The sequence below is a fragment of the Thamnophis sirtalis genome, unplaced genomic scaffold (genome assembly GCF_051295495.1).
Source record: "Thamnophis sirtalis isolate CommonGarterSnake01/CBP01778 unplaced genomic scaffold, rThaSir2_p1.2 scaffold_5, whole genome shotgun sequence".
Classification (NCBI taxonomy): Eukaryota; Metazoa; Chordata; class Lepidosauria; order Squamata; family Natricidae; genus Thamnophis; species Thamnophis sirtalis.
Window position 1 is genome coordinate 88843639 of NW_028261385.1, and position 16985 is coordinate 88860623.

The window sequence follows — 16985 nt, forward strand, 5'->3', positions numbered from 1 at the left end:
AATATATTTCTCTTATGTACAGAGTATATAAATGAATTATATAGATTATGCATAATTAAACTGTAGTGATTTAATGTAATTGTCATAAATAGCATCCATTTTTCCAAAAAAACTCTTAACTGTTATCTTATTCCTAAAATGGCAAAAAGTCCATATTTTTCTAAAAAAATGATTACATATAGGATTGAAACAAATTGTAAATAAATTACTAAAAAAGAAGATTAAATTTGTTTTTATGTATTGCAAATAATAAGATTCTTGAAATGTTAGCTTCCATTTCTTCTAAAAAAATTTGAGACGTGTTTGGCCATCATGTCTCCTAGGATCTTTTTCAAAAGTTAGACGCCTTTTTTTAAGCTGTGGGAATTGCATACATTCTAAACCTGCCAAAAAAGAAAGAAAGAAAGAAAGAAAGAAAGAAAGAAAGAAAGAAAAAGAAAGAAAAGAAGAATAATAAATCATTATCAAATAAGCAGTTTACAACTATACAGATTTAGTGTTTGTGTATGTGTGTGTGTGTTATATGTGTGTGTCTGTGTGTGTGTGCATGTGTGTTGTATTTGTCCTGATAAATAAATAAAGGGAGACTAGTATAGATCTATTTCAAGCTATTTAGCTCTCATCAGCTAGCCATACCATTACTGGGATTAGAACCTGTGCTGTATTACATCTTAGGCAGAATGAGTATATATATATACTCATTCTAAAGTAAAACCAAGTAATTAGGCATAACAAAAAGTCAACTAAAAGCATGGTAGAAGTTTGGCTGGTCTTCCAAAGGGACATATACCTGAGCTCTCCTAATAAGTATATTTATGGGTTTTATATTTAAGGTGACCAGATTTTCAGATTGGTAAAGAGGGACACCATTGATCAGGGGAGGGGGGGGGCTTGATTAAAAAAAGTATATTTTGTCAAAAGGTCACAAAAGGCGATTACATGACCCCAGGACACTGAAACCATCATAAATACGAATCTGTTGCCAAACATCATTATACCACCTTTCTTGTCATAGTTCTTAAGTGAATAACTGCAGCTGATAAGTTAGTAACATAAGTGAATCTGGTTTCCTCATTTGATTTTGTCAAAAGGTCACAAAAGGCGATTACATGACCCCAGGACACTGAAACCATCATAAATACGAATCTATTGCCAAACATCAAAATTTTGATCACGTGACCATGAGGACGCTGCAACAGTCGCTAAGTGTGAAAAATGGTCGCTAAGTGTGAAAAATGGTCATCAGTCACTTTTTTCAATGCCATTGTAACTTTGGTCACTAAATGAATTGTTTGAAAGCTAAGGCTAGCTTGCATTATAATGCCTTATGCTAGCTTACATATTCAAGAGAGAGAAGCTAAACTCCTAAACACACAAGGAATTTGTATTTGGTGAATATGCTCTCAGTGTACATAAAGAAAAATAAAATAGAATACATTCATCAAGAATCATAAGCTACAACACTTAGTGATAGTCACTAAAGCCTGGAGGATTGTTCCCTCTGTGCTTCTTTAAAACAGTATATGTTAGAATAGAATAACAGAGTTGGAAGGCACCTTGGAGATCTTCTAATACAACCCCCTGCTTAGGAAGGCAACCCTACACCATTTCAGACAAATGGTTATCCAACATCTTTTTAAAAACTTCCAGTGTTGGAACATTCATAACTTCTCTCCTTGATTAGTTTCCACCCATTGCTTCTTGTTCTACCCTCACGTGCCTTGGAGAATAGTTTGACTCCCTCTTCTTTGTGGCAACCCCTGAGATATTGGAACACTGCTATCATGTCTCTCCTAGTCCTTCTTTTCATTAAACTAGACATACCTAGTTCCAGAAACAGTTCCTCATATGTTTTGGCCTCCAGTCCCCTAATCATCTTTGTTGCTCTTTTGACTTGTGACTGTTTTTCTCCTTTATGACCACTGCACAATCCTCATGACCACATGGTCAAAATTTGCTTGGCAACTGGCATGTGTTCATGATAGTTGCAGTATCCAGGATTATGCGATCACCATTTGTCACTTTCCCAGCTGGTTTCCAACAAGCAAAGTGACAGGGAAAAGCCAAACTTGCTTAATGACTGCATGGTTCACTTAACAATTGCAGTGACTCACTTAACAACTGTGGAAAGAAAGGTCATGAAATGAGGAACCGTCTTGCTTAGCAATGGAAATTTTAGGGTCAATTGTGGTTGTAAATCGAGGTCTAGCTGTACAGTATATGGAAATAATCCCAGTCCCTTAAAATTGAAGTGTGCTTGCCTTGCATTCTAAACAACAAAGTATCCAACCATTTTTTTCTTAAATATTTTAAGCAAATGTTGTACAAAATCTCCCAATGCAATAAGCTTAACATTGTATCCTGAAGTGTTGGAATATAAAAACTGTCTTGTTCACATAGTATGTGAAAATAGCAATGAATTTAAATGTATGAATTTAAAACTAAATTTGGAGCTATTGTTTATTAGCCAATGTTGCACTCTATTTTATACAAAATGCTTCCGTATCAGAAAACACCCATGTTCTTCTATTCAAGACACCTGTAATGACCCCAAAGGACAGCTATTTGTCTATGACCTTCTATAACATATTCATGGCTTTATACAGAGATACAATAATATCAACACCCAACTCTGCTCACTGGGTAGTTTCAGATAACTGCTATTTGAGGAGAACTTTTAGAAGTTACTTGCAATCTTGTGGTGAGTTTGCTGTTTAATCTGCTAGTTTTGCAAAAGGAGAAACTACACAGCCATAAAAATAATTCCTGTTGCTCAATGTAGCTGTGCTGAGCTGCTTTCCTGGCACGATTTGGAAGATATTTGGTCACAGTAGATCAAATATGGATAAGAGAGCCAGTTTGCCTAGTAGTGGTTCAGGCACCAGACAAGAAATCAGGAGTTTCTAGTCCCATTTTAGGCATGAAAACCTGCTTGGATGAAATGAGGCCAGTCACTCTTTTTTTCCCTTCTTTCCTTCCTTCCTCCTTCCTTCCTTCCTTCCTTCCTTCTTTCCTTCCTCCTTTCCTTCCTTCTTTTCCTTCCTTCCTTCCTTCCTTCCCTCTTTCTTTCCTTTCCTTCCTTCTTTCCTTCCTTCCCTAACTTTCTTCCCCAGCCCTTTCTCTGTTGTGGGGAGTCGGAAGGAGCATTAGATCTGCTCACCGCCTTAAAAGTGGGATTTTTTTAAAATGGCTTTTTTAAAAGTGATTTCAGCCGGGATGCCTTTAGTACTCACCCCATCCGTCCTCCCATCCTCCTTCCAAAAAGTTGATTTAAAAAGCCAGCGATCCGCGCCCACTTCTCCAGCGTTCCTGATTCAGGGGCAGAGTCCGAGACAGGTGCCTGGGCGCGCGCTGTTCCCCCATCAAGGCTTCACGTTAAAGCCAAAAAGGACCTCCACAGAGATGGCTCCGGGAAGGCAGGGCAGGGATGCTGGAGAGCAGCTTTCGCCTACAGCCTTGGGGGGAGGGGGGTGTTTGCAACCCTGCCCTGCTTGGCGCCCCTCGTTGCTTGAAATGGGGTGCTCCATTTGGGGGGGATGCAGGAGGTCCAAATAAGAGGCGGGCTCAGCAGAAGGAAAGGCAAGAGCGGGGGGGGGATGGGACTTCGCTGGCAGTTGCAAAGCAGCCTTCCCCCGATTGCCTTCCCCCAACACCCCCCAACCCTTTCAAAAGCCATCCAACCGGATCCCCGCCTGCCTCCCATCGGTTCACCAGGACCAGGTTGCTGACAGCGGCATGGCTGTAGGGAGGGTGGTGCCTGAGAGAAGTGGGAAAAAAAAAAACTTCCGACGGCTGAGCTGCTTGGCCCGGGACCGAGCCTCCTCCTCACTGCGCTGCCGCCGCCGGAAAGCCATTGCTCTCCCTGCAGAAAAATGGCATGCGTCGGCACGCTCACGCGCAGGAGGGGAGGGAAACCACTGCCCTCTAAAGGCCACATCGGGAGCGACACTTCAGAGAAATAAAAACTTTTTTTTTAACGGCATCGTTTTTAAAATTGATTTTCTTTCTTTTGGAAAATCAGGACTTTTTGAACATGCCACGGGACACGGGACAAATTATTAAAAATCGTGACTGTCCCGCCAAAAATGGGACGTCTGGTCACCTTATTTATATTACTTATACAGAGAAATAATATGAAATTCCAGGCCAGATGCACACAATGTAAGGCTTCAGGATTTCATGTGTCCTCTAAAACCTTCTAGATGTTACCAAACTCCCTTTTAATCTGATATAAATTTTAAAAAATGCTCAATACTTACTAGCAAATTCATTATAGATAACTCTAACTCTAACATTGTTATATCTCTTCTTGAATCAAATCTTTGCTTTCTAATGATCAAGAAGCTTAACCTGAAGAAAAATTGTAAATGTTTGTATATCTTTTTAAATGTAATTTTAATATGTGTTAATCTCTCAATTGTTCAATAAAACAAAGCTAATTGTATTTCAGTTGTTATTTTCCAATTCTATGCAAATAGCAAATGAAATATTCCATGTTTTGAATCTAATGTGAATCTAATAAATGTACAGATTAAAATCAAGAACTCTTGAAATTCTTAACTTGTCAAAATAACTTTATTTGATTCATGAAATTAAATTTACGGTAATTAACTTTAATCTTTATTCTGATCAGTCATTCACTTTATGGAATGGTTCTAAGCCTGCTATCCACAGTGAAGTATTGCTCCTTGCCCTGAAAAATATGCATGTCCCTGTTTTAACTTTGAATTAAAATTGTTGCAGTGTAAATATTTTTCACTTCATTTCCCCTTGTACTGCTAGTTTTTTTTCTATATACACTTTTAATCTTTTCTGCCTCTGTTAGTAAAGCCTGGCCCAAAAAGGCCTTTATCCTAATTAAAATAATCTTCAAAATGTTTCACAATTTTTTCTCATTTGAAGAACTACCGAATAGCACACTTCATTAGAAAATATATAGAAAAAAGAGTTGTGTGTAGAAATACAGATTCTAGAATACTGTATCATCTTTACCCCGTGTGGAATAGATTATAGGATTGCTTACAGTTCTCTTACAATTATCTTAGCTCCCCAAGGTTTGACCATATGAACTGCCCAAAACATTTCAATTAACTTTTTTTTCTATTTAGCCCAAGTTTCCCTTAGTCAGCCTGACAATGTTTGAAGCAGCAAATTGGGAGCTATAATCAAAGCAAGATAGTATCAGAATCTAATACAAATAGGCCCTAGTTGCACTCTACAGATATGGCACTTGGTCAAATACATCAATTAAGAAATAATTCTTAACACAAATTTGCTTGCAACAAAACATTTCAGTAATCGTTTTCATAGAACAAAATGGCATCTGTCCTGCTTGCACATATGTGAAACAGAGGTCAGCATCTTTGTACTGGTGCAAAAATGACAGCTATGATGATTGTGCACATGGACTCTTCACCGCATTGAGACCATTTCATTATTGTCAGTTTCCTAGATTTCAGTGTTCAAGTTGCTAACAGTTTTAGTCATTGATGTATTTGCACCAATCAGAAATGACAACTCCTGGTTCTGATCTGGCTGGTTGGTTGGTTGTGAAGACAAAGATCAGGGAATGAGCTGGCAAGCAGATTCTGGCTAGTGAATGCAGAAGGCTGTGGAGAAGCCACTGGTGGGCTTCTATAGACCCCTTATGATAATTTAACTACAGATTAAATATCACTGATCTAGAATAAAATAGGGCTATGATTCCTGTTCTTAGGAAGCAGGGTAGTTTAGCTTTTGGATGCAAAAAGAAGATGCATTTCTGCCCCCCAAGGGGAGACTCTGCCATTTGCCCCTATGGAAGGAAGAAAAATAGCAATAGCAATAGCAATAGCAGTAGACTTATATACTGCTTCATAGGCCTTTCAGGCCTCTCTAAGCGGTTTACAGAGAGTCAGCATATTGCCCCCAACAATCTGGGTCCTCATTTTACCCACCTCGGAAGGATGGAAGGCTGAGTCAACCCTGAGCCGGTGAGATTTGAACCGCTGACCTGCTGATCTAGCAGTAGCCTGCAGTGCTGCATTTAACCACTGCGCCACCTTGGCTTCAGTGGTTGGTTGATGTTTTGTTTACTCCTAGGATGTTTTTGATGAGCACTCAATGGAGAAATGCCAAAAGAACAATTTATAAAAATTAATAAATACTGTTTTTAACTAGAACAAAGACAACACTGAATATTCCCTTGTAATTTTTAGTATTTTATAATTTAGAAAGTAACAGCACTTTACTTTATGCTCTTACCTGAAACATCTTGTTGTCTTTGTTCACTTGATAATGAATTACGTCCTTTCCCCCTGGTATATCCTCCAGTAAACTGAATGCCCAAGTTCATGAACCTATCTGGACTGGATATGGAATCATAGGGAGAAGAATCCATTGCTTGTATGAATGGGGGGTTACCCCAAAATCTTTCCTCAGATTGTAATGCAGGACTGTTGCTTGCTTTTCTTCCTATTTCGAAAACATTGCCTGAGCTTTCCTGAAACAGAGCATCTTTTCGACTAGAAATGACATGAGAAGAATGCTTGAAATCACGGAAAGAATTCAGTTGTTGTGCAAGAGGTTGAATTTTTCCCATATGTTCATTTTTAGCATCATGGTAGATAGGATTTTTTGAGAACTCAGAGATATCTAATTGTTTGCCTCTGTCTACTTTTGAAACAGTCATTCTATTCAGTGGACAATTCTCAAAATAAGAGTTAGTGTCCTGGTTACAGTGCAAATGTGGCATTGTGGTTTCATTATTGATATTGGAAGGTTCCCCAATATTGTTCAGGGTTAAATGCAATGCATTTATTCTTGTTTCTGTTTCCACTTGTTTCAGAAATGGAAGATAAAGTTGCCTCTCTACCCTTACATTATCCTGAAAGGGACAGGTGTCTTCTTCATATGATAGTGAAGGTACAACTAAGTTATGCTCTCCAGTTGATTTCAGACAACCACAAGATCCATTCTGGCAGAAATCTGGGGAGCAGTTTTTTTTCTGTTCTTTGAGAAAGCATTCTGAATACTCGGTAAAGGAACTATGTCCTTGCAATCTGGAGAACAAAGCCTCAGGAAATGGAAGTTGAGAACAAGAACAGATGACAGAATTATTATTTCCATGAAGAGACATTATTTCTTTTTGTGTTCCTGGTCTTTTTAGTGGCTTGAGGATGTATAATGATGTGATATCACTAAAATTCTGGGGAAAAAGGTAAGAGGTAGATCTGAGTCCATAAAAATAAAACACATGCAGCTTTTTAGTGTGAATATTCAACTAATATGTAACAATTACTAACAGGGATGCAGTGGCTAAGACGCTGAGCTTGTCAATCAGAAAGGTTGGCAGTTCGACGGCTCAAATCTCTAGTGCCGTGTAACAGAGTGAGCTCCTGTTACTTGTCCTAGCTTCTGCCAACCTAGCAGTTCAAAAGCAAGTAAAAATGCAAGTAGAAAAATAGGGACCACCTTTAGTGGGAAGGTAACAGTGTTCGTGCGCCTTTGGCGTTTAGTCATGCCAGCCAGATGATCATGGAGACGTCTTCAGACAGCTCTGGCTCTTTGGCTTTGAAACGGAGATGAGCACTGCCCTCTAGATTTGGGAATGACTAGCACACATGTGCGAGGGGAACCTTTACCTTTTTAACAGTTACTACAGAAACTCCAACCTGTACATAAATATTATCAACACCCAAAGAAGAGTACAGCTTGGGAATAAGGGGGAAAATTTATGGACTGGAAGAAATGCTAGTAATGTTATGTTGATCATTCTGTTCCCATACAAACTGCAACATTTTAAGAAAATACTTCAGAATTTTTAGGAAAAAATAGCATTACAGAATACTACCAATAACTCCCTTGGTGGGTTAGAGCTGTGGAAATTCTTTGGAAGACGTGCTTCTCCTCACATGGGAAATGCAAAGGAAAGTAGCAGTGCATGCATACACAGAGCAAGTCCATAAGCTTGGATAAAGACATAACTGCCTTAACAATTGAAAAAGATCAGAAGTACTTATTTTGAAGGCTGTATGCCATAATTTATTTATTTAAAACGTACATATAGCTGCCAATTCTAAGCAGTTCTGGGCAGTTTACAACAATAATAAAATCAACAACTATGAAACAATAATAAAACAGTAAGACAATAGAATAATAAAACAAAAACCTGAGCCATAATTGTCTCCTTAGGATGCTCTACAGCAAGCTGCAGTTGCCCTCAATCTTTTCTACCCATACAATAATGAAAGAAAGTATTCACAAAGTTGAATTCAAACTATAGTATTACTATTATTAAGTTGCTACTGAAAAATACTGGCATTCAATATAGCCCTACCCTGAAGAGGAAACATCTGTAGCCCAATAATGATATCTCAAACAAGGATTACATAGGGCATCAGACTGTTAACACTGGTACAGTGATAGCCTAGGATATCTTAAACAATGCTACAGGAACAATACAGGTTGTTGTGTTATCACATTAATTTGAATTAATATCAAAATATATGTGAATTGCTGATTTATAACCTTTTTCCTAAGCAGCATTTTCTGTATGTGATTTTGCATAGGATTAGGAATGACTTGCAATACTGTATGTTTGTTTTTAATTTAATGCAAAAGTTTTTTTTTTTTTTTACAATTGTATTGACATAAGCAAATATGCTTAGGAATGAATTAAAACATCCAAACAAATTCAGTCTCAGGAGCTATTTTGGTTTCTTTCCTGTTTCAACAACAACCGAAGCAACAGTATAACTGAATTATATACATCATGCTTATATCCTGGACAACTGACCTTCAAAATCTTTTCTGGTACCTCAGGCAGAAGTTCCTGAAGCTCAGCAAAAGATGCTGCCAGGAGCCATTCGAGTGAAGAACTTTTCTTTAGCATGACTTGAGCAACTAATGGATTCATGCATGGAAATGTAAGCAAGCATTTCTCTGCCTAGAGAAAAAAATAGAACTAGAATTAGATTTACTGTATATTTTGTTTAGGTATTCTACCATAAATGAATCCAGGCAACTGAAGATGATATGTGGTTATTCTGTTGACCATAGCTAACTGTAATTTGGATAGTTAGCCATTTCTTTTCTGAAATAGTTTAGAATTTTATGTGTTTCCCTTTTTTATTTTAACTGTGCTTTTTTTTTTTAAATTGCTGGTCTATGACCAAATAAAAGTGGATTGATTGGCAAAGAGATTACATTACTGCTATAATTGTCTAATTATAAGAAGGAAAAAGGGGGTTGGGTGAATAGATGAACAGGATAAACTGATATTTCCTGATGGTCAACTAAGTTTGCATCTGAAAAATTATAGATAACTAATTCACTATGAAAGCCTCCAACTTGCAGTGATACTTGGACTCATTTCCAAAATATAACATTCTCTTGAATCCACAATATTCTCTTCTATTCATCTCACAAAACAGAAACCCCAAATCATCTTTAAATTAATCCTTCTAAATAAACGCTTCTAAAATTAATATATTCTCCGGGTCCAATGGAAGATTATTTTCAAAATAAAATTCTCCCCTCCAATTCAATTTCTTCTCAAATAACTTTCAATGTACTTACTTCTATTGCCATTCCAACTAACCTCTTACACTTTGTCATGTTACCATAGAGTAGTGATGGTTAATCTTTTTGGCACTGAGTGCTGAAACTGGAGCGTGCAGAGCACCAGAACTTGGAAGAGAGCAGCTGCTTTTCTGTGTGCATGCGTGCCAGAAAGCTGGTCTGGCACACATGCGCACCAGCCAGCTGCTCTCTTCCAGGTTCCAGCATGCATGTGTGCACCTGCCAGATGGTCTTCACACAAAGACCAGCTGGCTGGCACGCATGTGTGTGATAGAACCCAGAAGAGCAGCTGGCGACGGTGTGTGTGCCCACAGAGAGGGCTCTGTGTGCCACCTCCGGCATGCGTGCCATATGTTCGCCATCATGGCCATAGAAGGATTCCTTTTAACATTTTGACTTCCCTAAGAAGAATTTGCTCTGAGGAATCATGAAGTTGAACAAATCTCTCCTCTGCGTCTTAAAAAAAGCTGAGCTTCTATTTAGTCCTATAGAACACCAGCATCAAAGGATCCCAGGCTGATGAATGTAAAAATGCACATATAAGCAGCAGTTCATATAAGTAGAAACTTATTTCTTCTGCAAGATCTGTAAGTATCTGCAAGAATCTTTTTCACAGCCTTGAGTGCAATATTGAAATTTCATATGTAAAATCTTCAGGTGCAAACTTCTTGTTGCTTGAAAAATATTTCTCTTTGAGACTTTTTTCATGTGGTGACCTTGCCTAATAGATTGACCAATGAAATTTCTTTGATCAGTTGATCAGTTGCTTTGTACAGTTGTTTTTGAATTGACTCTCCAATGAAGATATTTTATTCCTGAGCTCCAGCTTATCTTTGTGTATGAGCTCCCTGGGGAACCTGAAGCAAGGAGTTGCTGTTCCACATAAAGCAGGGCACTTTTATTCTTTGTCAACTAATACCCCTATTCTAAGAAAATCAGCCAATTTCCCTGGGATTGCCACCCCAAACAAATGCTGAACTAAACTAACACATCTTGGGATTCACATTTCCTAAATGGTCTCCAGGACATTAACACTAGAAATAATGGTGCCCTGTAAGCAAAATGAAGCCAAATCACTTACTTCTGATGGCAGGACAGAAAGCCAAGACTTGTTCAGCCACTCCTGAGGATGTTGTTTAGACGCCAATAATATATGGTTAGCTATCTGGCAAACCAAAAGTGCTGTTTCTTCAACACCTGGTGTAAGGGCCATCTAAAATATATTTGCCTTTTAAATTTAGAATGAAAATTATATGAAGTAAAAAACACAAAAATAATCTTTTGATAGTTTAATGCCCAAGTGATGCTGCATGTTCACCCTCTTAGCCTAGTTGGAAAAATGTAGGAAGTGTTATCTCTATTATTTATGCTTTGATAAACTAACTGGGATTGAGAATTATAAATATATTATTCCTGTATTGTTCTGCATAATTGATTAAGGGTAGGGGAACTTCTATTGTGCATTAACTTTAAAAGACAAAGCTTTTTAAAATAGTATTCTTGTCCACAGGAAAAAGGGAGAATGTGACTAAATGAATGAAGGATTAGTCACTACTAAACTTTCTTGTATGAATCAAGCTTTAGGCTATATCTACATATACAATCACTTTTGGCTGAGCCTTGTCACACATATTTGAGAGTCCCAAAACAAGGTCAGAAAGAGGGAAATATGTGTTTAGACCAGCCTATAGGGAAAGAGAAGGCAGAGCTGGGGGGGGGGGTGAAGTTAAGAGAGTCATCAGCTGTTGGCCTAGACAAATGGTCTAAAGCCAACCTCCTTTTGAATTCCATTGACCCTTACCTGGTGCCAATTTAGCATTGAATGTGAGTTGACAATATTCTTATGTATGAGCTTGAGTAATATATCTGGTGAACTGGAATTTATGTGTCATCTTGATCCTTCATTCCTGACATCAATCTATTCAATTCACATTCATTGCTAAATTGGCACCAGGTGAGAGTCAATGGAATTCAAGTAGAGGTGGGTTCCGATAGGTTCAGTCTGGTTTGGCCAAACCGATAGTGGTATGCTGGCCTGGGTCACAGAACCGGCAGCGACCCAGGATAGACATGTCTCCAAATTGGTTCTCCGGTCGCCGCCATTGCCATCTTTTTTTGAGTTCTGTGCATGCGCAGAACAATTTCTATTGAATTGTGCATGTGTGCGCAGCGCGCGCATGAGCAAACCGGCAGTAACGCCATCCAGAACCCAAGCCTGAATTCAAGGATGGTTGGCTTTACACTGTTTGTGGGAATGTAATGACTCTAGGCTGATGACTCACTTAACTCCACCCTCCACCTCTATCTGCTCTTCTACACAGTCTGAATTAGTTTAGTAAAAGAATAAAAGTACAAAATCCAAAGGGTCAAATATACTCAATCAAAGTATCCTGATTCCCAAATTAGGAATCACATGATTGGAATGATAGTGAGAAGGCCAGTAAAATGTATACACAACAAATCTGGGTACTGAATGCTGCATATATGATAACCGTTTATTGTCTGGACATAATGATTACATTATTTCTAATGTGGGGACATAGTGACACATACATTTATACACAAATTACCTTCACTTCAAAGTCTTCTGATTTCTGAGCAAAAGAAATCAATGCTGCATAAATCAAAGCAAGATGATGCAGAGTTTTTCCAGTTAGGCTATATCTAAATAAAATAGCATATTTTATTATTGTTGTTCTACACACACATAAACAGACACACACACAGAAAGACAAACAAAGACAGAAGGGGGGATGGAGGGAGGGAAAGGAGAGAGAGGGAGAGAAAGAGAAGAGGGAATGTTCCTTTTTAAAAGCCTTTTTTGAACATTAAATTTTCTCTTTAATATTTTACATTTTAAGAACACCAAAGTTGCTGCATGGTAATTTTGCTTAAACATATAGATTGAGGCAAAAATGCTACAAAATATTATATTTTTGTATAATATTAATATCCTAACTAGATAACATTATGTTTATTTGATATATGCAAGGCTAAATGCTGCAATGAAAGGAGAAAAACCTAACAAAATGTTCTATTTCCCACACAAATCTTTCCTGAACCATACAAAGAGAAAACTATATGAGTCAATTGCAATTAAGGATGACTGAATAAATTCAAACAACTCTGACTTATCCCATGAACTTGCTGGGTAAAAAATATTTACAACAGGTTAAAGTTATTTGGTATATCTACTTCGCAAAGTTCAGAAATAGATTCAGTGTCTCATCATCTGAGAAATAAAAACAAAAACAGAATGAACCTTAATGGCCTATACTCTACATGTAGACTGACTTAACAGATATATCTACAAAGTAGTTCATAGTGTTATAGTAGAAAATCTGTATCTTCAGTATACCATACAACAGTAACAACAGAGTATTCCTATTAATGCTAAAGTATGTGTCACAAACAAAGAGGTTTTTTGATGAAAAAGGGTAATGATACCGTATTTCCCTGAAAATAAGACAGGGTCTTATTTTCTTTTGACCCCCCCAAATAAGTGCTTGGCCTTATTTTGGGGGAGGTCTTATTATTTTTGAGGTGCAGGAGGCAGTGAGTGTGGTCACCTTATGACTGCTGCTGCACTGCAATATTTTCAGGGAGGCCTTATTTTTGGGGAGGGGTTATTTTAGCACATTGCTCAAAAGCCTGATTGGATTTATTATCCAGGGAGGTCTTATTTTCAAGGAAACAGGGTACATGGGGATGTGCGAAATAGATAAAGTCAGAATAGCTGAAACTTGAATTACTTCAAACATTTAATGCATGAAATAGTAATAAAAAGTGTTTCTCCAATTATAATCAAGCAATCACAAGATAGAGATTTATTTTGAACAGGCTAGATTATTGCTTCCATGATTTGTTTTGCCTTTTAACAACTACAAATTTTAATGTATTAAAGTATTCCAGAATAGTTCCTTTGTTTCAGCAACAATTCTGCAAGAATATCATAATTCTAACTTTTAATTTTTAAAATGTATACTCCAAAATTTAATCTTAAGAATTAATTTAAAGCTTTTTACCTACTTAGAATTTAATCTTTCTCTGGAGTATAAAATAATCCAACAGGAGGCATATTGGAGTGATAGCGCCATCAGTCTTAAGACAATATTATCAGATGAGTTTTCATAATTGAGTTCTTCCATGTTCTATAACAAAATGGGGAAAAAAGCCCAGTTACATTCTCTCATCCCAGTCCACCACACAGTGTGGTTGTTGTGGGGAAAATTGGGGGAGGAAGATGTGTTGGATATATTCACAGCCTTGAGTTATTTGTAAAAATAATAAAGCTGAGAGCAAATAAACAAATAAATAAATAATAAATAAAGCTACTACTAATAAAATTGCCATGAAGTAAGTAAATAAACTGATGTGCAGCATTATAAAATAATTGACCAGAGATATGACTGATACTATAATAAGCTGGCTAAGACTACTATATCTGAGCTGCAAAAATGTGGAAAAACCCTAGAAGGCAGCCATCTAGTGGCGACTGAAGTTTTACTATCCAGATACAGTATTGTAGCCATAAATGTGGCAAATTATATATTTTCTGGAAGCTGATAGTATTTCTTCAGACCAACAAATTTTATTTAAAGGCAGAAGCTTTCTTGAGTGTTATCATATGCATGAAGTGGCTAAACTATAGAGAGTCACGGCAATGGCATTAAATTAGACATTCATAAACCATTTAAAAACAAGGATAAAATTGTTCCTTAAGTCCCGGAAAGAAGATAACATTAGGAGGAAGCTCAGGCTGTCCCTTCCTTACTCAATAGAGTATAAGAGGGAGGAACACAATCAGACTTGTAAGATTCTGTTGGTACAGCAACTTTAATAGGTCTGGACTCCAACTCCCAGAATTCCCTAGCCATGCTAAGGTTGAGAAATACTGATATATCTCAATAAAGTTTAATTCACGAAACAGGTTGCATGCAAGACAGATTATTCAGTTTCTCTTCGTAAAAAAGTGAGAATAATTCTAGTATATATATTAAAACATATATTGTGGATATTTATCAAATAATTAAAAACGTATACAGATAGCCCTCTATTTACGACCGCAATTTAGCCCAAAATTTCTTTTGTTAAGCGAGACATTTGTTAAGTGAGTTTTGCCCCATTTTACAAGCTTTCTTGCCACAGTTGTTAAGTGAATCACTGCAGTTGATAAGTTAGTATCCCAGTTGTTAAGTGAATCTGACTTCCACATTGACTTTGCTGGTCAGAAGGCTGCAAAAGGTGATCGCATGACCTTGGGACACAACAACAACCATAAGTATGAATCAGTTGCCAAGCATCTGAATTTTGATCACATGATCATGGGCATGCTGCAGAAGTTCTAACTGTGAAAAATAAGTCACATTTTTCAGTGCTGTTGTAACTTTGAACAGCCACTAAATAAACTGTCGTAAGTCAAGGACTACCTGTACGTGCCTGTGCTATGAATGTGAGGCAACTATACTATAGGGATATGTGATAACAGTATCATGATAATATTTTTTTACCTGCATAACAATAGCTGTGCATTCATCTATAGTCATCACCACATAATGTTCTGTGCCTCCAAAATAGTTTAAGGACTCACAGCAGTTTCTTTCAATTAAAGTAATATTATACCTGCATGTCATGTGAAAGTTCCTATTAGTAATCCACTGAATATATTACAATTCCGCTGTACCCACAGTCCAAGTCCCAACAATTATTTATTTATTTATTTATTTATTTATTTATTTATTAGTTTGTCAAACATGTACAGGATAGCAGGTATAAGTATGAACATGGACATGAACAAAGAAAATGAATACAAGTAAACGGGGACAGTAGGACAGGGATGGTAGGCACCAGAGATGGGTTCCTACAGGCCTGGACCGGTTTGGCTGAGTAGGTAGTAACTGGTTCTATTAGTGGTGCCTATTGGCGGTGCCCACGCCTCCGAACTGGTTTTATTGGCGGCGCCTATGATGGCGCCATCTTGTTTTCTGTTTTTTTTCACTAGTCACTACTGTGCATTAAGCACGTCCGTGCGCGAAGTGTGTCCCTGAGCAAACCGGCAGTAAAGAAATCCAGAACCCACTTCTGGTAGGCATGCTGGTGTGCTTATGCACGCCCCCTTTATGGACCTCTTAGGAATGGGGTGTGGTCCACGGTAGACAGTTTACAGTTGAAGCTGTGCGGGTTTGAGGATGTAATATGGTTTGAGGATGTAATATGCTAAGTACAGTTCTCTCGTGCCTTTTGCAACTCATGTGAGACAAGATAACCTTTACTGTAATTTATTACAATCACAACAGCATACATTAAAATGAAAACACGATATCTCACTCTCAAAAGAAGAAATGCCACCCATCGAACAATGTCACCATCCCAAGGATAAAGTAATAATATAATAGCAGCAGTTACCCCAAAAATGCCAAGTTATACCAAAATGACACTAAAATGTAAAATGTAATTAATCACAGTCCGTTTTGAAAACTTAGTAGAAAAAAGACTATTGAGAGTTAACAAAATTTACACTATAGATCAAAGCTGTTACAGAATCTAGTTGTTCTGCTTTCTGATAACATCTCCCAGAAGGCAACAAAAAAACCAGCTATGAAGAGGTTATCTAAAGTCCCTGACAATACTACGGACCCTTATATGCCTAATGCTGGAGCACAAATCAAGGTCCAATCCATACACATCACTCTGTATTTTTGGCTATTTCTCAGAAAAAAGTAAGTTGAATCTTAGTGGACCTCAATGCATGATTAAAACTATTTTAAAAAGTAAATTGACATAAGTCTAAGGCATGACAAATGTAAGATTACATGGAAGGACACCTGACAATGAAAGGGATCTGAAAATATGAAGTTCTCCACCCTTGGAGTTTCACTACTTACTTGGATTCTAGTAACTGAAGGATTTCTGGGGTATTGAGAAGTCCTTCAGATGTCAAGAAAACATAAGGAATTGATAACCTCAGAAGATCATATCCAAGATTATCTGGCAAAAACTCTTCTAAAAAACAAAATAATATCAACAGCTCATTAAAAGCAATATTGCAAATACTACTAAGTAATATTTATTTATTGATAATGCAGAAAGGCACACCAAAATGACTTAGAATCTTAGAAGCTAAATGGAATGAAAGAGCTAAGCAAAAAAATAATTAACATACAATCTTTTGGGTCAATTATCTATTTTTATGAATAGATTTATAAATAGTATTTTAGAAATTATTGTTTTCAGAATGTCCATGAATTCATTGCTAAAATTACAGAATGTATAATTCCAGATAAAAGCTTCATTGTGCTTTTGGATGTGCAGAGATTCCCTCTGGGAAATACAATTCCTAATTGCTATAATGTTTTGTGTTTTTGGTACATTCCTGGAAGCTGTTTAGGTCAGCACAAAATCAATACAAGCTATTACATTCCTAC

The 16985-nt window shown here is 37.2% G+C and overlaps 1 protein-coding gene across 1 annotated transcript in view; it reads right to left on the bottom strand.

Moving 5' to 3' along the window:
- Positions 1-282: 282 nt before the first annotated feature.
- SHOC1 (shortage in chiasmata 1) overlaps positions 283-16985 on the bottom strand; it is a 57279-nt gene continuing 40576 nt past the window's right edge. Inside the window, exons 21-28 of the mRNA XM_087717016.1 lie at positions 16446-16563; positions 15072-15183; positions 13591-13712; positions 12132-12225; positions 10643-10774; positions 8777-8926; positions 6244-7186; positions 283-383 (exon numbers count right to left, since the gene is read on the bottom strand). Coding sequence (XP_087573142.1) covers positions 283-383; positions 6244-7186; positions 8777-8926; positions 10643-10774; positions 12132-12225; positions 13591-13712; positions 15072-15183; positions 16446-16563 — 1772 coding nt within the window. The remainder of the gene's footprint in view (positions 384-6243; positions 7187-8776; positions 8927-10642; positions 10775-12131; positions 12226-13590; positions 13713-15071; positions 15184-16445; positions 16564-16985) is intronic.